Here is a 25086-nt window from a genome sequence, read left to right as displayed (position 1 = left end):
AGGGCCAAAATGAGCCGAAATTTGCCCAAAATTACCCAAAACTTAAAAAATCGGCTATTTGGCTACTATGTTACTCCTAAAACATTCCAAATGACTATGAGTGGACTTAGTTGGCTAGAACACACTGCAATGGCAATGGCTTCTTGATAACAACACTGCAATGGCTTCATAATAACACTGCAATAGATTCTTATTCTATTCAACAGAAATTCATTTCTGCTGGGTCCTTCATTTCTCTTAGTGTCCTCCCCCACCCCAAAACTGTGAAAGGAATTACTTCCAATCCTTGAACAGCTCCTTGAAGAAACACCAGCAGATAACTTGCTTGCACAAGCATGTAGAATTTACCTGAAGTGCGAGGTTTTCATTTCGGAATTGAGACTGCTGGCATACTTCAATCATCATGTCGTTTTTCCATTCCTTCAATGCTGTAGAAAAAGTTACCACACCTGAATTGAAGAAAATACTTCCTCGTTTACATCAAGATCTCCTACAAGGAAAAGTGGACACTTTGAAAGTGTATGTTGTGAAATCCAAAATTGGAAACGTCGATCAACTGAGTGGTGACTTGGAGATGAAAATGCTGTTGAAGCTCACCATGGCTGCAGCCGAGTGTATTCAACTGCAGTGTGGTCGCGAATATGGTTTTGCAGCTGACACAAAAGAAGAATTGCGAGCAGCTGATCTCACCAAAATATCCGATGAAGAGTTGGTGTTTGCTCCAACGCACAACTTGAAGGCAGAGCGTAAGTTGTCCGTGTTCAGCAGGCGATCACGAACAGCTATTTGCAAGAACCGACACACAGGAGAGTTACTCAGAGATAACATGGTGTTGCACAGTGCGGAGAGGAAAGATTTGAGTAGCAAAGCCTCCAAAATTCGTAATGAGTTGGCAGCAATGAATGTTTCTTGGTACTCATCCCAAAAGGAACTGCAGAATCAAGTAATGGAGAAGAAATTGTCCAAGAAACAGAAGAATGTTGATTACGTTCTCAACCTGGCTAAAACCTGCAAGCAATGGGGTGGTCCGTGTTGTTCTGTTGACGAGCTGAAAGAGGTATTGAGAAAGAATGGCGACATTGGCAAGAAAATTGTCAAAACTGAGCTTTCCTTCTACATTCACACTCACAAAGCAGATCGACTGCATCGACCTGAGTTATTTAGGCTGATCAGCATAGACATGTCCACTCAGCTCGAAAATCTGTCCGTTCTCTTGTCCAACGAAGACAACAGTGCAAGCCAAAGCAGCATCGCAGAAATGATATTGCCAACCAACGACGATGCCTTGAAAGTGCTGTCAGACGATCCAAAAGAACGAGAGCACCAAATCTACCAGCCTAACAAGATGTGTGTGAGTGTATGGTATGACGGTGAACAGACAACCTGGTACATTGGTTTCTTCACTTCGATTAAGGATGATCAAACATTTGTTGTGGAGCAGCTGGTCCGGGTTGAGAAAGGTGCAGATCTGATGTGGGTTCATCCATCGTCACCCATTCTGGAGGAGGTAACCAGTGACCAGGTTCTGCGCTATAAGAATGGGAAGTTGCTCGAGGTGAAGGGAAGTTGGAACTATGAAAGAAAAAACAAATTCACACTGAAGAACAAAGATGAGATCAATAAAGAATTTGAATCATTCATAACGTATTTCAATTAATTGTTCAGATGATTTATTGTTCTATTCCAATTGTTAACTATTACTCTTTTATTACCACCTCACATCTATCGTAAAAAAAGCCCCCCACATGCCAAAAATGACTTTTTTTCAAAAATTCTTTTTTTCTCTATCTATTATCATCCTAATGAAGAGATTAAGCTAGATGCAAATGGTTTTTGAAGATAGACCCCTAGTACTGCCGCCCTCTAATCGTAATAGTTCGTAGGACCCCCTGGTTGTGGCACACAGCAATTTTAATTACGTCGATCGTCCGTGGTTTCACCTGTTTACTAAGTGGTTGTCATGATAACGAGTTAAGACTAGTGAGTTATCTCACCTTAGACTGGCACTTTTTTCTTATCTTGCCTCTCGTCAATTGTCAAAAAATGTCATAACAGTGATGAACCTGAAAACAAATCGGGTGACAACTTAGAACGATCAGTCGTAACTTAAAACATGTATTAAAGACGTAAGTCACAATTGCGTTGGTTTTTGTATAAAATTATATTTTACAATATCATACATATTTACAATTTAACAGTTCGTCTTTTTCTTTTGGTGGTTTTGAAATTCACAGTGATCTGAGGAAGGAATGATGTTTCGACGATACGGTCTTCAGCGACGTTCTGTTGCCTTTTTCTCTCCTCTCTCTCTGTCGCGCGTCTGTTCCTTATATGGCATTCAGCTCAACTTTCTGATGTCACGCGTCCTAGAGCTAATTTACATATAACCAACAGACAATTTAGGTTGGTTTCCACGTGAGTCCTTAGCACGTTTTTGTTTTATTTATTTAGTCGGGCGATTACTTCTGCACGTGCCAATAATTCACCTGTCATCAGGAAATTCCATTCATTGTTTTTTTGTTCGCCGTAGAATGCCGTGCAAAATATGCGAATTCCAGTAACCTGCTTTCTCGTTTTGTCAACAATTACGATCGTCCGACTTTTTCTATTTACATTGCGAATTCTTTATTTGTCTTTAATTCATACTAGTGGACTATCAACATTCGATGTTCACCTATCAAGTTAATAAAAAGGGATTTTATTTTAACCTTTATGTATCGGTTGGCCCTAGCCAACCGCTACATAACAGCTTGCCCTATCTCTGAATACCCTTTATGTAAAATTTCAAATGTTTGGACCAGAAAATGTCTGAGTAAGTTGGTAGAGACCACAGATGTACAATTTTTTTAAACTTTGACCCCTGTTATGACCCCTTAAGATTTATTGTTTTGGGCTCAAATCAAGTTATTAAGTTAGATCCATGTCCAAGGAACCTATATCTAAAATTTCAATTATTTATACCCAAAATTGCTGGAGGAGTTTGGTAGAGTTCTCAAAGGTCAAATCATTGAACTTTGACCCCTTAACAGCCAAATTTCTGGCCAAAAACCGATCACAAAGATTTTCCCACATCTCAGTACCCTGTATATCAAATTTCGAGTCTGTAGACTGAAAATTAAGTTATTGCATAGGAAAATGTACACAGACACACACATGTTCACTTTATAGATAGATAGATTGAACAAAAATATATACGTATACATAAATATATAATAATGAATGTTTAAAAGAATATGCAAATTAGCTAGATCTTTTGCTAGTGAATGCAATTCCACAAGCCATATATAAGAAAATTGTATTTTCTTTTTAAATAAATAGAAAAGAGGGTTTTTAATATGAATATCAATACACACAAAAGAAAAACGAATTTATAGGAGTATAGATATATAAATTTTTAAAAAATTTTGAACAATGTCAACCTATTTTAATTTATTATTTTTATCAATATAAATAGAACTTTTTTATAATTTCATCAAAACTTTTCATTTTTTTTATCAAAAAAATAATTTTTATAATTTTAAACAATATAAACCTTTTATATCTTTAATTTTAATCAATTTAAATAGAAGGTTATATAATTTCAAACTGAATTAAACTTCAAAATCTTTTATTTTAATCATTTTTGTCATTTCTATTCTCTTGTTTTAATGAAAATTCAACTATGTAAGCTAAGAAAAAAAAATTATAATTTTTTTTTTACCTTCTTTCCACCTTAACATTTAGAATGATTACTTTTCTAGGTTCTAGGGTATGCTGAAAATGAATATCGCATTTAAATTTTCTTCAAATAAGTAGTTTTCCGGATATTAAGCAATGTCATTTTTTATGTTATCGCTGGTGGCCATCTTGGTACATGTGAGTGGACAAGCATAATCCCAAGAAACTATACGCAAATGCACATACCAGCAATAACATAAGAAATTACATTGCTTAATATCTGGAAAGCTACTTATTTGCGGAAAATTTAAATGCGATATTCGTTTTCAGCATACCTGAAAACCTTAAAAGGTAGTCATTTTAAAGAAAAATGTTAAGGTGAAAATAAGGTAAAAATTTACAAAATGCATCACAATGAAATTTTTTATCGGACCGCCTAATTATTATTATTTTTATTAATATTATTTAGATATCGTCAGTTAAAAAGAAAACGGGTTTGTTTTACAGATTCGAAAAAATTGTCTTGACAATGAGTTAAGAATAAATTCAAGTTTCACAATATATTTAATTGTTAGATGAAAGTACAGAATAGTTAACAAAACACCCTTCTTTCCTTATGTTAAGAATGGGTTTCTAAATAATGTTATTATTTCAACATGGTAGCATAAGTGCACAAGTACCTCTTATTTGTTATATATTTGTTTTTTTGTTTTTTTTACCACTAAAAAACACAATTCTACCTTAAGTACAAGTTAGAAGTTATAAATAAATGCATGCACTTGGTACATTTTGTTGTTTTTTAACTAATACATGTGTACTAAAAGCGTTAAAAACAACAAAATAGTATTGTTTGGAAATCAAATTTGAAAAAATTGAAAATAATTTTTTTCAATTGACAAACTCAGAATAAAAAATGAAACTGATTTTTCTGCTTTTGTTTTGAAAGCAGAAAAAACAGTTTTTTTATTTTTAATAGAATACAAACAAAACTCACTGAGCACTAGTCAGCACATTAGCGCATAGCAAGCCATTTTTCCCCGTTAAGCAGATTTGAATTTCTATAAAAGATAACATTTTAAAGAAATTTCCACACAATGATTATCAAATATTTACATATTATACATGAAAATAATTCTGAAACTATTATCTATATGAAAATGGGTGATATATACTGATTTATCTTATCAATTTGGAAACATTCTTCGTCTACTTTGCTCGGTCGTAACTTTGCTTCCTGTGGTCATAAAAATATAAATCAAAGTCGAGTAGAGATGGACTTCTATGTTTATATAGCCTGTAAAATTTCAGTCATATCCAATCAAATTTGACCCCCGCACATGTGTATCCAAACGTAAATGTAAACATTGAAAAAACAGTTTCCCTTTTTGCTGTCATCATTTTTTACCTTTTTTTTCATTTTAAACTTGGAGCATAAAAACATTGAACGCATAAAAGCAAAATAAATTAACATCATTGGAATGCTTATTCTATTCTCTTTCCAGCAATGTAAAAAAATTGACCCACAAATAAAAATGATACGACTTGTTGAAGCACATGAGGTATGTAATATTGCCAATGGTTACGAAAATACAGCATACACTTGTAATGCTTATATACTATTCAGAATAATGAAATACAAATCTACTCGTGTGCAAATCCAGTGATTATCGGTCTTACAAAATATTATTGGATGTAATATTTTATATAAGACTATCCCAGCTAAATAAAATTGCTCAATATCCTAGATAGAGCAAATAAATCATAATTTAGGAATTTAAAATTTGTGATTCGAAAAAGTTAAACTTCAAATATAGAAATTTTATTGTATGCAATATAGTAAAATATATTTCCTTAACCCATGAGTTTTCGATGTTTATACATCTCCTTGGAGGAAGAATATTAGCAAATATTATAAAAGGTTTGCACCTAATTTGCTAAAGGTAATAAACATAGAAAATTAAATTCAATGTTTTTAAATCATTTTAGCTACGTAGAATAAGGGAAATTGGATATTGATGCAGCAAAAGAAAAAGGATATTGAACTTCAAATCGAATGTGTATGCTAAATCCTGTAATGGAAGTTCTTGGTATTCGGTAGGTAAAAAGATCCAACACGTATTGTAATAAATCCAAGGAAGCTGGTAATAATCCAATATTTACATATTTCCACAGTTTTTCTTTAGTTTGATTGGATATCCGGCAAATCTTTGATTATATCGATCCAGTAAAAAATTTTTTTCATATATCAGTTTCAAAATTCAGTTCAAGTTTTCAATCAATTTGTGAATAAAAACCAAAAGATATATGTAGACAGGCAAATAAAATTAAATAAATTTAAATTCCTAAATTATATATATATTGTATTTTACTTTTTTTCTCATATCTGCCAATATATGCAATGCATAAAAAAAGGGAGAACCACATATTTTGGGGGAGGCAGGAGGGGCAATTTAGCACAAGGTGTTAATATACAATAATAGAAAAAAAATCTTGTAATATATTCATTTCTAACATAAAATGCATTACGATTCAACTTCTTTTTTTTATCTAAAGAATGTTTTTGGTATTGCAGCATATTTATGTGGATTTACTGCAGATTACTTGGACATTAATTTCTAAGATTTTAGTGCCAAATTGGAGTTCCTTGTACACATATAAGGCAAATTCATTTCTTAATCTTGTATTTTAACAAAGATATAACATTTTACTTAAAGTGTAAAAAAGGTGAAAACTTAAAAAGAGAAAAATATTCAAACATGTCAGGTACAAATATAGTCATAACTATCTTATCTTTAGTCAAATGAAAAAGATTCCAGCTCTTTTTATCCATGCCATTGTTAAGAAGGTACGTGTGCATTTAACGAACCAGATATAACTCAGCATTTGCTAGGCTTTGTCTGGCATGACGTCAACAGCTCAGGTTTTGCTACTGTCTGACGAAATATGGTCATCAGCCAATCAAAACGCTGCGCGCTTAGTTTCAACTCAACGTGTGTGCGTGCGCCAAGCAGCAGACGAGAATTTCAATATGGGCGTTCAAGATGGCGGCAACTAGGAATCTCCAGCGCGAATGTGGATTGCGGTCACACCACACAATTGTGGACTGGAAGAATTTCCTGCGAGATATATGCCAGGATTACTTTCTCAGGAATCCCTGGCAGATAAGAGGCCCAGGCCATACAATCGAAATCAACAAGTCTGTCTTCAACTGCCGGGAAACACAACGTCAGCAAATGCCTAACACCGGTCTGGGTCTTCGGTGGATACGCCGACCCCGCCAAAGAGGAGGGTTTTTTGGTTAACATACCAAATAGGAATGCCGAAACCCTCCTTCCACTAATAAGAAAATACATTTTGCCAGGGACCACGGTCGTATCAGTTGGAGGGCTTACAGCAAAGTGGGAGGAGAGAGGTTTAATGGTGAACCACAGCCTTAATTTTGTAGATCCCGTTGTAACACAAATCAGGTGGAGCGGATGTGGAAGGAAGCAAAGCAGCACAATAAACGAGAATACAGAACCAACTGAGAGCTTTTGGACGCATATCATTTAGAGTTTATGTGAAGACAAAAGTTTGGTAGACAGCCGTTTGACTCCATATTAACCCACATTGCCGAAAGCTACCTATCACATTAGCTATCTCATCTCCATTCACTTTGTCGACTGATGCCTTCCAAAAGTCTGAGGAAAATACATCCTCCTGAGAAAATATGTTCCTGGCAAAAAATAAAAATAAAAAATTCTGGTTTAAAAAAAAAAAAAAGTTCCTTTCCTTTTTCTTACGATTTTTTCTTTTTTTTAAATAGTTGAAAAAAAAAACGTTTCATAAAAAAACAATTACTATTATTTGTTTAATATATCCTACAAAATATTTTTGTTGGTTATTTTATGTAAATAGTTGAAAAAAAAAATGTTTCATTAAAAAAAATAATTACTTGTGTATTTGTGTACAAAAAATGTTTTATATATATTTTGCCAAAAAATGTTTTATATGTATTTATTTTGCAAACAGAAAACAATTTCAAACAATAATACTAATAATAAAAAAAACATAAATGAACAGTAGGTTTTTGCTTTTTATTTATTTTGGGGTATTTCTACATTTACAATTTCATTTTACATATTTTGTAGCGTTGTTTTTATTTTATCGGCAACGCTCGGTTTTATCCAGCTGTTAACGTCATGCGTCGGACAAAGCTGAGCAAATGCTGAGTTACATCTGGTTCGTTAAATGCACAAGTACTGTTAAGAAATTTTCAACAATTTCAATCTTTTCATGTTTATTGAAAAAATTATGAACCTTTATATGCTGTTCTGCTACATTATTTTACAATGGAATGGTGTTGACCGCCCAAAACTTTTACCCTAGTAAGAAATCCTATGCAACTATGCTGCTAAATGCTAAGTTCATCCATGTTATAAATCATAAGTAAAACTATTCAAAATTTATTCTCAGTTAAAATTAATGAGAATTAACCAATGTTGTCGTCTGACACCACCTTTTTTCCACATAAATATTGATATATCCATTTGATAGTAGGCATTTGCTTATTCTTTAAGCCATTACTGTTAAAAATATATTTCTTTTAAGAAGTGAGAATGGCCAAAGTTGGTTTATAGGTTCTGAGTTCTTGCCGTTGGGTATGTACACTGCTTTCATCCACTGGTTACTGACATGATGGTTTTTCAATGCTAACCTTAGATTTATATATAGTCACATAAGATTACGGAATCTTCGAAAAATTAAGAGTATTCCATTGGGTCTCAGTGCAGATTTCTGGTTTTGTTGACAATACATTTTACCTGTTTGTACGTTATTATGTTCATGTTGAATCTCTTATGAGTGATTTCTAGCCATACCAGTCTATTATTTTGTTTCAATGTTGCGGTTAGAATATGTATGTTTTAAGCGAGTTTTAGCACTCCAATTTTGGCTTTTCTGCATGTTATTCTTTACTCATCCATTGTTGTGTCCAAGTCATTTTTCCAATGCGTTCTTTTTGATCCACTTACTTTCAGTGGAATTTGAGGACATTTTCCTGTATTTTCGTCTGTAATGTATACTATACAAACTCTGGATTGTTGGTGCAATGACAAGTTCATTTGATCTTTCCCAACATCCCCTGCTTTTTCAAATGTTGCTGCTCTATTTCCAATCACCATCCAGGTTATTCCTGAAAGTTAACGGACTAGGCATGTCTTTATAGAATTAAATTTGGTACTGGAAAAGTACTAGAAACTCTATGAAGCATGCTGATAAGAAGATATTGATTTTTGAAAATTAGTCTTAATAAATAAATATCCTGAGTTTTTTCTTTTTATATTTTATTTGTAAATGTGAGTAAAAAAAGTCATTTTATTTTTTCAATAATTTTGTGAACAGACAATGGTGAAAACTAATCCTCTTCCACTTTTTCCCCAATTTACAAACCAAGAAATGAAAATAGCCCAAAAATGTAAAATTGAGGAAACTATATTTTTAAACTTTTATTAAAGCTTGATTAAACGCTGTCTAGAGAGCAGGATATTCTTTCTTAATTTTATCTAAATATTTTCCTTTTTTTTTTCTTTTTAGGTGACAGAATCTAAAAAAGCCAATCATATCACATGTTATCACATTGTGTGGGCAGCTCTATCAAAAGACTTTATACCTTACAACTGCTTTGAGCTAGATGAAGCTTACTGGTATGGTGGCCCTGAATTACCCCGGCAGATGTATCCTATTGAGAAAAGCAGTATACCAATGGTCCCTTATGTGCCTGGATTTGATTCCACCATTATTCATAATAACCTGTCTGTAAGTCCTATTTTGGAGAGATACTGGATCAACTCTCAAGGCACTGGAATTGTTGTTGACAATCTAATCCCTTTGCATGTAAGCATGAACCATAGCTACAATTCTAAACTTTGTTTCAAAGCTGAATATGATAACTCTCCTTATGCTAATCCAGAAAATAATCTGCCATCTTTAAGTTATTCTGTGTGCAAAGCAAGTAATGTCAAAAATCTTCATGAATACTTAAGAAAGAGGTGGTTTGAGAATCCAATTGAATCACCAATTGAAATGCTTGGTCAACCCTTATGGACAACAGGTGAATTTTTTGGTAATTCTATTGACCAGACCAAATTCTTAACATATACGGATAAAATTGTTAAATTTGGTTTTCTCAACTCCCAAGTACAACTTGATAGTTACTCTCCACTTTCAGGGGATATCATGATTTCTCCTATGAAATTCCCCAATTCAAAGCAGATGATTGATGAAATCAAAGCTACTAACTTAAGGGTACGTATAAAAATGTGTGCATGTTCAAATTTGCGTGTACAACATTTTAGAGAAGGAAAAGAGCAAAGTTACTGGTTAATGAATAACTCTTCCCAAAAAGTTGCGATTACTTTGTCAAGGCTTGAAACTGTTGCCATGCTTGATTTTACTAACCCAGAAGCCAGAAAATGGTTTTCAGAAAAAATTATTTTCATGAAAAATTCTTATGGCATTCAGTCATTTACATTTGACCTGGCTAATATTTATGCACTTCCATTTCATTTCTTATCAAATATACCAATGAAAAATCCTTCGGAGTATTTAACTAAACTCGCAGAATTTGCTTATGCAACTGATCATCAAGCCATTATCCGAGGAGGCTTCCAATCTCAGAAAGTTCCACTATTTGTTGAAGCATATGTCAAGAATGCAACATGGGATTATAATTCTGGATTGAAAAATGTTATACCAAGTGTGCTGACACTTGGTATACTTGGTTATCCATTTATTCTTCCTAGTGCCATTGGTGGATCGAATGGCACAAATAGTCCACCTGCAAGCAAGGAACTTTTCATCAGGTGGGCAGAGATGGCTACTTACTTTCCAATCATGCACTTTTCTATTCCTCCATGGTTTTTTGATGAAGAAACTGTCAGAATCACACAGAGTCTATTGAAAATACACCAGAGAAATGTTGTTCCTTTATTGAAACACTTAATGAAAGAAGCTGAAGTAACAGGTAAGAAGTTTTTTTTGGTCTCTTTATTCTTTTTTTTTTTTTTTTTTGCAAGTACATTACTTTAGTGTGGAGATTTGATGAAGTGTTTACTTAAGGGGGCGGTTCATTAGGAATTTGTTAATGTTGGACTTGACCACATCCAAGTTGTAGTCAGGTGGGAAGTAGGCAGACAGAACAGAGTTCCACAGGCGTGCAGTTCTAAGAAAGAAGCTTTGTTCATGGAATCCACGTTTTGATTTATGCACAGATAAAGAGTGGGGGAAATTTTTCACAGTGGATTCAGCTAGACGGGTGTTTTTCGTGAAAGATTGGCGAGGGGGGACCAGAGATTGGAGTTCAGACGAGCACCTGCCATGGAAATAACGATGAAACAAGGATAGGCTCGCAACGTCTCTTCTGTGGGAGAGAGGTTGCAGGGTAGAGAAAAGCGCATCCCCCACTAAGCCACGAAGTCTATTTTGTACTCTGTCAAGGCAGGATAGGCTGTTTTTAGCAGCTCCTGCCCAGATATGGCAGCAGTATTCCATCCTTGGCTATTATATAGATAGAGAATTGCATCAGTAGTGAGATATCTTCTGGAGCGGTAGAAGGATCCCACCATCTTTCCAGCGACCTTGGCAACAGACTTGATGTACGTGTTCCATTTCAGATCAGGAGTAAAGGTCAAACCCAGAAGCTTGTCAAAACATGGAGCCTCTCCCAGACGAGAGCCATCCATCCCAATTGATTTCAGATGGGGATCAGAGCGTTGATGATGTAAGGATAGGAGTTTGGTCTTAGATGCATTAAAGGTAACCAGCCACGACTTCCCCCACTGAACCACGCGCTCAAGATCAGAGGAGAGAGAATCAGAGAACTTTGTCATTAACAGCCTTTGATGTGTTGCCGTAGATGGTCGTGTCATCAGCATAGATGTCAACGAATGATTTAAGTATGTGTTTAGGGAGGTCATTGATGTAGATCAGGAAGAGAGTTGGGCCCAGGATTGACCCCTGAGGGACTCCAGCATTTATACTGCAGGCCTCTGATTTTTGTCCATCGACCACTACTCTCATGAGCCTATCTGAGAGAAATGATTTAATGATCGTAGCTGGAAATCTTGTGAAGTAGACCCTTATGCCATACCTTGTCGAAGGCCTTTGATATGTCAAGAGCAATTGCCCTAGAAAGGAAGTATTTGTCAAGAGATTCACTAATCCTGTGAGATATAACCGTCAGCACATCTGCGGTAGATCTTGCAGAGCAGAAACCATATTGTGTGTCACTAAGAAGGTTGTTTCTGCTGAGGTGGTTGACTATTTCTCTATTAATATGGATTCCAGCAACTTACTCATAACACACAGGAGACTTATTGGTCTGTACTGAGAGGGAGATGACTTATCACCTGAATACAGGGCAAACTGATGAGGTTTTCCAGGGAGTCGGAAAGCACTTCTCTTTAAGGCAGCGCTGTAAGAGTTTCGTAAGTATGGGAGCAAGTTCTGGTTGAAGCTTTTTTAACACTATAATTGGGATGCCGTCAGGGCCAGTTGCTTTACTGAAATCAAGGTTCTTGATTAGCTTGGCGACCTCACGCACGGATATTTGTATGTTACCTAGCGTGTTGTGTTATAGGAGGAAATATGGGGAGTTGATGGCCTTCGTCGCATAGGGTAGAATTAGCTGCAAAGTTCTTTGCAAATAGTTTGGCCTTGTCTGATGCTGACAAGATGACCTCTGGTCCATTGATAATGGTTGGGATAGAACGCACACTTCTGTTCAGAATCCTATTTGTTATTTGCCAAAACTGGTGGGAACCAAGCCGCTGATCAGCTACCTTGGATTTAACAGACTGGGCATATAGCTCTCTTGCATTTTTTATTTCTCTTTTACAGTGGTTGCTGGCAGTCCTGAAAGCAGCTTTAGTCTCAGTACATCTATTACGTTGGTAGCTATGGAAAAAGTGATTTCTGTGCGCGATAACAGCAGCACATTCTGGGGAGAACCATGGCTGGCTGTTAGGTTTTTGTTGGAATTTTTTAGATGGTATGAATTGGTCTATGCCTACAATTAACCATTCGGTCAGATCAGATATTCATCAGGATATCCTCATTTGTATATCTATATATTAATAAAAATCTGTAAATGTTGCTTGTTTTCATGTTGCTCAACACATACACTTTATCCGGATATAAATGTTTTATATAGTGGAATATAATAACATAAATAAATGGAAACAGAACTGGTGAAAGAAATAGAATGATGAAAATAATTAAGAGAGAGGGGAAAAAAAGCAAAAAATAGTTTATTATAACATCACAGTGTATTCTGAAATGCTTTCAGTCTGTGCGTCAATGTTTTACATGGTGAGAGGCAGGACAAATAACATAAATGAAGAGTGAATGATAAGAGAACTGATGAAAGAAATAGAATGAGATATAGAATAATTAAGAGGGAGGGAAGAGAGAATCTATTATGACATCACAATGTATTTTAAAATGTTTTGACAATTAGAAAAGTGTTTGATTATTGTTTCTGTTGCAGACATTCTTTTAACATGCTGTTGGACCTTTTACCTTTTTTTTAGCTATTTCTCTAATGTACATTGTTGGCCCTCGAAATCTAAAAATGAATGTGCTCATTCTCCTTTTCTATGTTTCTATTTGGTATTTTCTAAAGAATACTATCGAATTGAGACTGTCAGACTGACTTCCTCATCTTGGTTGTTATAGTCACAACGTTTCGGACGTTTTGCCCTGATGAAGGCCGAAGGACAAAATGGCCAAAACGTTGTGACTATAAAAACCAAGATGAGGAAGTCAGTCCGACAATCTCAATCAATGAAAACACCTCATCTCAAAAATACAGACAATTACAATACTGTCGAATTTTAAGAATATTGCGATTATTATGATTTATTTATCAGTAGCAATAATGTGTTGTTCCCAAAAGTCTCATTCAGACATTCAGAACAAGTTGACCTGGATTTCCAGAATTCTAAGGCTGCCTTTGATAATTATTGTAAATCACACCAGCCAGATAATGACCATTGATTGCCTGACAATTTGACTCTCTGGAATGGTGCTTTCCTTCCTGTTTTTCCACACCATTCCTTTGACACCATTCTATATGTTTGCAGCTGAGGATGATGCCACCATCTTTTCCTTTTTTTGTGAAGTGTAGAGATATTAAACTATAGGATTTTGTGCAGTTTCAACTTTCCTTAAATTTGTATATACTTGCCCTATATTGTAGCTAATGAGGTTTCACATCCTTGTTCTTGAAAATGTGGTCATGGTTGAAATTTTAATGGAATTTAGATCACTTCAAATTTTAATGGAATTCAGATCACTTCAAATTTTAATGGAATTCAGATCACTTCAAATTTTAATGGAATTCAGATCACTTCAAATTTTCAAAATTTGAAGTGATCTGATGCTTTTTGATAATATAACTTCCATGCAAAATTTCAGCCTTATCAGTTTTTCAGTCGTTAATATTTTCATGGCATAATTTCGTCAATATAAGATATAATTTTGACTCATCTTTATGCTTTCTTGAAGAAGTATACAATATTTCATGATTAACATATGTTTTTGTTTTGTCTGTTATATTTAAATATATATATATTTTTGCATAAATTTGATAGATTCAGTAACTGAAAGTGAAGGAAACTTGTTGCTTTTCTCCCTTTGTGTGTCTTTGTTTTTCAGTTCATAATTGGATAATAATCTTTAAATAACCTGTTCAATCACTTGTTTTTTGTTGAATGTGTGGGTTTCCTTTTTTCATTACCTCCAAAATTTATTTGACCAAAAATAAGATTAACCAACGCTTGTAATATGTATATTTTTATCTTAAATATTGTTAATTAAACCAATTATCAATTAAATAAAATTAATCAAAATGATGTAATATCAACATAGAATGAATTCATGTTGTTGTTGTTGTTGTTGTTGTTGTTGTTGTAGTAGTAGTAGTAGTGGTGGTGCATTTTTGGTCAGGAAGCCAATATGTTCAGACAGCCTGATCTGATGCCCTAACAGGTATTACCAATTTGGGCCAAAGTGTTAACTAAATGACAACTCCACATTCTCCAAATGGGACCTATCCGCTGGATGTCTTTTAAAGTTATACCAACGACCAAAATATGCATTAACCAAAATAGTACATTGTGAGAATTCCTAATATTAAAGATGAAAATAAAAATCCAACAAATCCAAATTATTAATCCTCATCTCAAAATTCAACAAACAAAATTGTGTTTTTGTTGTGATTCAATTTCCCTCTGACACAATAGTTATAGTAAAAAAAAAAATGCTGTAATACTTATTTTCTTGATCACCAGCAACCAAATTGGTTCTTAGTGACTGAACTGTGGCTGGTTGAAAGTACACTTTTACATGAGAAATATTCTCATTATTATCTTTATTGTCATCGTGACTAAGTAGTATTATAGCAGCTATCATCCTGGTCGGATTGAGCCGGCTTCCTCCTGAACACAACTATCACGGTTCAGTTTCAACCATCCTGGATCAGATTGCAGGAAATGGTTAGCCACTCTTGACTCCAGTGCCAGAGACCAAATACTTGTCAGTTCAATAGTCGTTATTCTGTTTCTTTTAGAGTAAATTAATTTTTTTTTAATTTCTAAAACAAAAATTTTTTTCTTTTGATATACATTTTTTTCTTTTGATATACATTTTTGATATACATTTTTTTCTTTTGATATACTTTTTTTATTTTGATATACTTTTTTTATTTTGATATACTTTTTTTATATACTTTTTTTCTTTGGATATACTTTTTTTCTTTGGATATACTTTTTTTTCGCTGGATATACTTTTTTTTCTTTTGATATACGAGGGTAAATCAAAAAGTTTTAAGACAAGTGATATAAATTCAATCTAAATGAAAATAGAGCAACAAAACAAGGTTTAATTGCACTACTGATTACTTAACAACAAATTTGACAAGTTACAGCATTCTAAATCTTTTATTCTTTTTTTTTCAGATAATATTTTATAATATTAACTTTTAACAGTCCAAAATGAGCCAATTTGAAGTTAGTGCAAACATTAAATTTCTAACAAAACTGGAATGGAAACCGACGGAAATCATTAAAGCTGTACAAAATGTTTATGGAGACTCGTCACCTTCTAGAGCTGTTGTTTATCGTTGGATCAGACGATTCAAGGATGGTAGGAATGATCTTCAAGATGACCAAAGAGAAGGTAGGCCTTCAACATCAAAAAATGCTCAAAACAGCGAGCTTGTCAGGAATCTTGTTGAAGAAGATTGGAGAATAACAGTGAATGAGATTGCTAAGGAGCTTGACATTTCATTTGGGTCAACCTATTCAATTCTGAAAGAAGATCTTGGTCTGAGTAAGCTTTCTGCTCGTTGAGTGCCTAAAGCATTGCAGCAGAATCAGTTGAATCTGAGATCAGATCTTTCATTGGCCCTTCTGACTAGAATTGAAGCAAATGAGGCAAACCTTTTTGAACGGGTCATAACCGGTGATGAAACATGGATTTACCTGTACGATCCTGAAAGCAAAGTTCAGTCTAAACAATGGTTACCAAGAGGATCAGCAGGCCCTATCAAGTTTAAAGCAGAAAGGTCAGCTCAAAAAATAATGGCAACTGTTTTTTGGGATAAAAATGGAATCGTTTTATTAGATTTTCTTGAAGGACAGAAAACTATCACCGCCAGCTATTACGAAGGAGTTTTGAGAAAGCTGAAGACTTCATTGGCTAAGAAACGACGAGGAAAGCTCCATCGTCAAATTCTGTTCCATCATGACAACGCTCCAGCACACACGGCCAAGACTGTAAGAACAATTTTACGCGAGTTTCGCGGGGAAATCCTTTCACACCCTCCCTATAGTTCTGATTTAGCGCCTAGTGATTTCTTCCTATTTCCAAAACTGAAGGAACATTTGAAAGGAATAAGATTTCAATCCATAAATGAAGCAAAGAAAGAGGTTGTGACCTGGTTCACGAGACAAGTTCCAGAATTTTATGAAGAAGGAATTTATCGATGAAAACATCGCTTACAGAAGTGTATTGAGTTAGGCGGATCGTATGTAGAAAAATAAAGTTTTCAACTTCCATAAATAAAGTTTTTCTTCAATTTGTCTCAGAACTTTTTGATTTACCCTCGTACTTTTTTTTCTTTTAATATACTTTTTTTTCTTTTGATATACTTTTTTCTTTTTATATACTTTATTTATATACTTTTTTCTTTTGATATACTTTTTTTTTCTCTTGATATACTTTTTTTTCTTTTGATATACTTTTTTTTTCTCTTGATATACTTTTTTTCTCTTGATATACTTTTTTTCTCTTGATATACTTTTTTTCTCTTGATATACTTTTTTTTTCTCTTGATATACTTTTTTTTTCTCTTGATATACTTTTTTTTCTTTTGATATACTTTTTTTTTCTCTTGATATACTTTTTTTCTCTTGATATACTTTTTTTCTCTTGATATACTTTTTTTCTCTTGATATACTTTTTTTCTCTTGATATACTTTTTTTTTCTCTTGATATACTTTTTTTCTCTTGATATACTTTTTTTTTCTCTTGATATACTTTTTTTTTCTCTTGATATACTTTTTTTTCTTTTGATATACTTTTTTTTCTCTTGATATACTTTTTTTTCTCTTGATATACTTTTTTTTCTTTTGATATACTTTTTTTTCTCTTGATATACTTTTTTTTTCTCTTGATATACTTTTTTTTTCTTTTGATATACTTTTTTTTCTCTTGATATACATTTTTTCTCTTGATATACTTTTTTTTCTCTTGATATACTTTATTTTCTTTGGATATACTTTTTTTTCTCTTGATATACTTTTTTTTCTCTTGATATACTTTTTTTTTCTCTTGATATACTTTTTTTTTCTCTTGATATACTTTTTTTTTCTTTTGATATACTTTTTTTCTCTTGATATACTTTTTTTTTCTCTTGATATACTTTTTTTTCTCTTGATATACTTTTTTTTCTCTTGATATACTTTTTTTTCTTTTGATATACTTTTTTTTCTCTTGATATACTTTTTTTTCTCTTGATATACTTTTTTTTTCTCTTGATATACTTTTTTTTCTTTTGATATACTTTTTTTTTCTCTTGATATACTTTTTTTTTCTCTTGATATACTTTTTTTTCTTTTGATATACTTTTTTTTCTTTTGATATACTTTTTTTTCTTTTGATATACTTTTTTTTCTCTTGATATACTTTAGTTTTCTTTTGATATACTTTAGTTTTCTTTTGATATACTTTAGTTTTCTTTTGATATACTTTAGTTTTCTTTTGATATACTTTAGTTTTCTTTTGATATACTTTAGTTTTCTTTTGATATACTTTAGTTTTCTTTTGATATACTTTTTTTTTCTTTTGATATACTTTTTTTTTCTCTTGATATACTTTTTTTTTCTTTTGATATACTTTTTTTTTCTCTTGATATACTTTTTTTTTTCTCTTGATATACTTTTTTTTCTTTTGATATACTTTTTTTTCTTTTGATATACTTTTTTTTCTTTTGATATACTTTTTTTTCTCTTGATATACTTTAGTTTTCTTTTGATATACTTTAGTTTTCTTTTGATATACTTTAGTTTTCTTTTGATATACTTTAGTTTTCTTTTGATATACTTTAGTTTTCTTTTGATATACTTTAGTTTTCTTTTGATATACTTTTTTTTTCTTTTGATATACTTTTTTTTTCTCTTGATATACTTTTTTTTTCTTTTGATATACTTTTTTTTTCTCTTGATATACTTTTTTTTTCTCTTGATATACTTTTTTTTTCTCTATATATACTTTTTTTTTCTCTTGATATACTTTTTTTTCTCTTGATATACATTTTTTCTCTTGATATACTTTTTTTTCTCTTGATATACTTTATTTTCTTTGGATATACTTTTTTTTCTCTTGATATACTTTTTTTTCTCTTGATATACTTTTTTTTTCTCTTGATATACTTTTTTTTTCTTTTGATATACTTTTTTTCTCTTGATATACTTTTTTTTTCTCTTGATATACTTTTTTTTCTCTTGATATACTTTTTTTTCTCTTGATATACTTTTTTTTCTTTTGATATACTTTTTTTTCTCTTGATATACTTTTTTTTCTCTTGATATACTTTTTTTTTCTCTTGATATACTTTTTTTTCTTTTGATATACTTTTTTTTTCTCTTGATATACTTTTTTTTTCTCTTGATATACTTTTTTTTCTTTTGATATACTTTTTTTTCTTTTGATATACTTTTTTTTCTTTTGATATACTTTTTTTTCTCTTGATATACTTTAGTTTTCTTTTTATATACTTTAGTTTTCTTTTGATATACTTTAGTTTTCTTTTGATATACTTTAGTTTTCTTTTGATATACTTTAGTTTTCTTTTGATATACTTTAGTTTTCTTTTGATATACTTTAGTTTTCTTTTTATATACTTTAGTTTTCTTTTGATATACTTTAGTTTTCTTTTGATATACTTTAGTTTTCTTTTGATATACTTTAGTTTTCTTTTGATATACTTTAGTTTTCTTTTGATATACTTTAGTTTTCTTTTGATATACTTTAGTTTTCTTTTGATATACTTTAGTTTTCTTTTGATATACTTTAGTTTTCTTTTGATATACTTTAGTTTTCTTTTGATATACTTTAGTTTTCTTTTGATATACTTTAGTTTTCTTTTGATATACTTTAGTTTTCTTTTGATATACTTTAGTTTTCTTTTGATATACTTTAGTTTTCTTTTGATATACTTTAGTTTTCTTTTGATATACTTTAGTTTTCTTTTGATATACTTTAGTTTTCTTTTGATATACTTTTTTTTCTTTTGATATACTTTTTTTTCTTTTGATATACTTTTTTTTCTTTTGATATACTTTTTTTTCTTTTGATATACTTTTTTTTCTTTTGATATACTTTTTTTTCTTTTGATATACTTTTTTTTCTTTTGATATACTTTTTTTTCTTTTGATATACTTTTTTTTCTTTTGATATACTTTTTTTTCTTTTGATATACTTTTTTTTCTTTTGATATACTTTTTTTTCTTTTGATATACTTTTTTTTCTTTTGATATACTTTTTTTTCTTTTGATATACTTTTTTTTCTTTTGATATACTTTTTTTTCTTTTGATATACTTTTTTTTCTTTTGATATACTTTTTTTCTTGTGATGTATATTTTTTTCCTTTTGATATACTTTTTTATATACTTTTTGATATACTTTTTTTTTTCTTTGTATATACTTTTTTATATACTTTCTTTCTTTTGATATACTTTAGTTTTCTTTTGATATACTTTAGTTTTCTTTTGATATACTTTTTTCTTTAGATATACTTTTTGATATACTTTTTCTTTTGATATACTTTTTCTTTTGATATACTTTTTCTTTTGATATACTTTTTCTTTTGATATACTTTTTCTTTTGATATACTTTTTCTTTTGATATACTTTTTTCTTTTGATATACTTTTTTCTTTTGATATACTTTTTTCTTTTGATATACTTTTTTCTTTTGATATACTTTTTTTTTCTTTTATATACTTTAGTTTTCTTTTGATATACTTTAGTTTTCTTTTGATATACTTTAGTTTTCTTTTTATATACTTTAGTTTTCTTTTGATATACTTTAGTTTTCTTTTGATATACTTTAGTTTTCTTTTGATATACTTTAGTTTTCTTTTGATATACTTTAGTTTTCTTTTGATATACTTTAGTTTTCTTTTGATATACTTTAGTTTTCTTTTGATATACTTTAGTTTTCTTTTGATATACTTTAGTTTTCTTTTGATATACTTTAGTTTTCTTTTGATATACTTTAGTTTTCTTTTGATATACTTTTTTTTCTTTTGATATACTTTTTTTTTCTTTTATATACTTTTTTTTTCTTTTATATACTTTAGTTTTCTTTTGATATACTTTAGTTTTCTTTTGATATACTTTAGTTTTCTTTTGATATACTTTAGTTTTCTTTTGATATACTTTAGTTTTCTTTTGATATACTTTAGTTTTCTTTTGATATACTTTAGTTTTCTTTTGATATACTTTAGTTTTCTTTTGATATACTTTAGTTTTCTTTTGATATACTTTAGTTTTCTTTTGATATACTTTAGTTTTCTTTTGATATACTTTAGTTTTCTTTTGATATACTTTAGTTTTCTTTTGATATACTTTAGTTTTCTTTTGATATACTTTAGTTTTCTTTTGATATACTTTAGTTTTCTTTTGATATACTTTTTTTTCTTTTGATATACTTTTTTTTCTTTTGATATACTTTTTTTTCTTTTGATATACTTTTTTTTCTTTTGATATACTTTTTTTTCTTTTGATATACTTTTTTTTCTTTTGATATACTTTTTTTTCTTTTGATATACTTTTTTTTCTTTTGATATACTTTTTTTTTCTTTTGATATACTTTTTTTTCTTTTGATATACTTTTTTTTCTTTTGATATACTTTTTTTTCTTTTGATATACTTTTTCTTCTTTTGATATACTTTTTTTCTTTGATATACTTTTTTATATATATTTTTTTCTTTTAATATACTTTTTTATATACTTTTTTTTTATTTAGATATACTTTTTTATATACTTTTTCTTTTGATATACTTTTTTTCTTGTGATGTATATTTTTTTCTTGTGATGTATATTTTTTTCCATTTGATATACTTTTTTATATACTTTTTGATATACTTTTTTTTTCTTTGTATATACTTTTTTATATACTTTCTTTCTTTTGATATACTTTCTTTCTTTTGATATACTTTCTTTCTTTTGATATACTTTCTTTCTTTTGATATACTTTCTTTCTTTTGATATACTTTCTTTCTTTTGATATACTTTCTTTCTTTTGATATACTTTCTTTCTTTTGATATACTTTCTTTCTTTTGATATACTTTCTTTTGATATACTTTCTTTTGATATACTTTCTTTTGATATACTTTCTTTTGATATACTTTTTTTTTATATACTTTTTTTTGATATACTTTTTCTTTTGATATACTTTTTCTTTTGATATACTTTTTCTTTTGATATACTTTTTCTTTTGATATACTTTTTCTTTTGATATACTTTTTCTTTTGATATACTTTTTCTTTTGATATACTTTCTTTTGATATACTTTCTTTTGATATACTTTCTTTTGATATACTTTCTTTTGATATACTTTCTTTTGATATACTTTCTTTTGATATACTTTCTTTTGATATACTTTCTTTTGATATACTTTCTTTTGATATACTTTCTTTTGATATACTTTCTTTTGATATACTTTCTTTTGATATACTTTCTTTTGATATACTTTCTTTCTTTTGATATACTTTCTTTCTTTTGATATACTTTCTTTCTTTTGATATACTTTCTTTCTTTTGATATACTTTCTTTTGATATACTTTCTTTTGATATACTTTCTTTTGATATACTTTTTTTTGATATACTTTTTTTTGATATACTTTTTTTTGATATACTTTCTTTCTTTTGATATACTTTCTTTCTTTTGATATACTTTCTTTCTTTTGATATACTTTCTTTCTTTTGATATACTTTCTTTCTTTTGATATACTTTCTTTCTTTTGATATACTTTCTTTCTTTTGATATACTTTCTTTCTTTTGATATACTTTCTTTCTTTTGATATACTTTCTTTCTTTTGATATACTTTCTTTCTTTTGATATACTTTCTTTCTTTTGATATACTTTCTTTCTTTTGATATACTTTCTTTCTTTTGATATACTTTCTTTCTTTTGATATACTTTCTTTCTTTTGATATACTTTCTTTCTTTTGATATACTTTCTTTCTTTCTTTTGATATACTTTCTTTCTTTCTTTTGATATACTTTCTTTTGATATACTTTCTTTTGATATACTTTCTTTTGATATACTTTCTTTTGATATACTTTCTTTTGATATACTTTCTTTTGATATACTTTCTTTTGATATACTTTCTTTCTTTTGATATACTTTCTTTCTTTTGATATACTTTCTTTCTTTTGATATACTTTCTTTCTTTTGATATACTTTTTTTCTTTTGATATACTTTCTTTCTTTTGATATACTTTCTTTCTTTTGATATACTTTTTTTCTTTTGATATACTTTCTTTCTTTTGATATACTTTCTTTCTTTTGATATACTTTCTTTCTTTTGATATACTTTTTTTTGATATACTTTCTTTCTTTTGATATACTTTCTTTCTTTTGATATACTTTCTTTCTTTTGATATACTTTCTTTCTTTTGATATACTTTCTTTCTTTTGATATACTTTCTTTCTTTTGATATACTTTCTTTCTTTTGATATACTTTCTTTCTTTTGATATACTTTCTTTCTTTTGATATACTTTCTTTCTTTTGATATACTTTTTTTCCCTTTTGATAGAACTTTTTTCCCCTTTTGATATACTTTTTTTCCCTTTTGATATACTTTTTTCCCCTTTTGATATACTTTTTTTCCCTTTTGATATACTTTTTTTCCCTTTTGATATACTTTTTTCCCCTTTTGATATACTTTTTTTTCCTTTTGATATACTTTTTTTTCCTTTTGATATACTTTTTTTTCCTTTTGATATACTTTTTTTTCCTTTTGATATACTTTTTTTTCCTTTTGATATACTTTTTTTTCCTTTTGATATACTTTGTTTTCCTTTTGATATACTTTTTTTTTCCTTTTGATATACTTTTTTTTCCTTTTGATATACTTTTTTTTCCTTTTGATATACTTTTTTTTCCTTTTGATATACTTTTTTTTCCTTTCGATATACTTTTTTTCCCTTTCGATATACTTTTTTTCCCTTTCGATATACTTTTTTTCCCTTTCGATATACTTTTTTTCCCTTTCGATATACTTTTTTTCCCTTTCGATATACTTTTTTTCCCTTTCGATATACTTTTTTTCCCTTTTGATATACTTTTTTTCCCTTTTGATATACTTTTTTTCCCTTTTGATATACTTTTTTCCCCTTTTGATATACTTTTTTTCCCTTTGATATACTTTTTTTCCCTTTGATATACTTTTTTTCCCTTTGATATACTTTTTTTCCCTTTTGATATACTTTTTTTTCCTTTTGATATACTTTTTTTTCCTTTTGATATACTTTTTTTTCCTTTTTATATACTTGTTTTTCCTTTTTATATACTTGTTTTTCCTTTTTATATACTTGTTTTTCTTTTGATATACTTGTTTTTCTTTTGATATACTTGTTTTTCTTTTGATATACTTGTTTTTCTTTTATATACTTGTTTTTCTTTTTATATACTTGTTTTTCTTTTGATATACATGTTTTTCTTTTGATATACTTTTTTTCTTTTGATATACTTTCTTTCTTTTGATATACTTTCTTTTGATATACTTTCTTTTGATATACTTTCTTTTGATATACTTTTTTTTGATATACTTTCTTTCTTTTGATATACTTTCTTTCTTTTGATATACTTTCTTTCTTTTGATATACTTTCTTTCTTTTGATATACTTTCTTTCTTTTGATATACTTTTTTTCCCTTTTGATATACTTTTTTTTTCTTTTGATATACTTTTTTTTTCTTTTGATATACTTTTTTTTTCTTTTGATATACTTTTTTTTTTCTTTAGATATACTTTTTTTTTCTTTTGATATACTTTTTTTTTCTTTTGATATACTTTTTTTTCTTTTGATATACTTTTTTTTTCTTTTGATATACTTTTTTTTTCTTTTGATATACTTTTTTTCTTGTGATGTATATTTTTTTCTTGTGATGTATATTTTTTTCCTTTTGATATACTTTTTTATATACATTTTGATATACTTGTTTTTTCTTTGTATATACTTTTTTATATACTTTCTTTCTTTTGATATACTTTAGTTTTCTTTTGATATACTTTAGTTTTCTTTTGATATACTTTAGTTTTCTTTTGATATACTTTTTTCTTTAGATATACTTTTTGATATACTTTTTCTTTTGATATACTTTTTCTTTTGATATACTTTTTCTTTTGATATACTTTTTCTTTTGATATACTTTCTTTTGATATACTTTCTTTTGATATACTTTCTTTTGATATACTTTCTTTTGATATACTTTTTTTTGATATACTTTCTTTTGATATACTTTCTTTTGATATACTTTCTTTCTTTTGATATACTTTCTTTCTTTTGATATACTTTCTTTCTTTTGATATACTTTTTTTTTCTTTTGATATACTTTCTTTCTTTTGATATACTTTCTTTCTTTTGATATACTTTCTTTCTTTTGATATACTTTCTTTCTTTTGATATACTTTCTTTCTTTTGATATACTTTCTTTTGATATACTTTCTTTTGATATACTTTCTTTTGATATACTTTCTTTTGATATACTTTCTTTTGATATACTTTTTTTTTATATACTTTTTTTTGATATACTTTCTTTCTTTTGATATACTTTCTTTCTTTTGATATACTTTCTTTCTTTTGATATAC

General features: G+C 29.2%; 1 protein-coding gene across 2 annotated transcripts in view; it reads left to right on the top strand.

Moving 5' to 3' along the window:
* Nucleotides 1–25086, top strand: part of LOC145239859 (alpha-galactosidase MYORG-like) — a 109762-nt gene that overhangs the window by 53582 nt on the left and 31094 nt on the right. Inside the window, exons 1-2 of one of the 2 annotated variants that reach the window (XM_080103420.1) lie at nucleotides 5175–5216; nucleotides 9232–10660. In XM_080103420.1, the coding sequence (XP_079959546.1) occupies nucleotides 5190–5216; nucleotides 9232–10660 (1456 nt within the window). In that variant the 5' untranslated portion in view covers nucleotides 5175–5189. Of the gene's footprint in view, nucleotides 1–5174; nucleotides 5217–9231; nucleotides 10661–25086 lie in introns of those variants that run through there. The other variant, XM_080103419.1, reaches the window with a different exon arrangement.

The sequence above is a fragment of the Euprymna scolopes genome, chromosome 19, assembly GCF_053919585.1.
Source record: "Euprymna scolopes isolate OS-2025 chromosome 19, ASM5391958v1, whole genome shotgun sequence".
NCBI classification, from domain to species: Eukaryota; Metazoa; Mollusca; class Cephalopoda; order Sepiida; family Sepiolidae; genus Euprymna; species Euprymna scolopes.
This window is presented reverse-complemented; position numbering and strand designations above follow the sequence as displayed.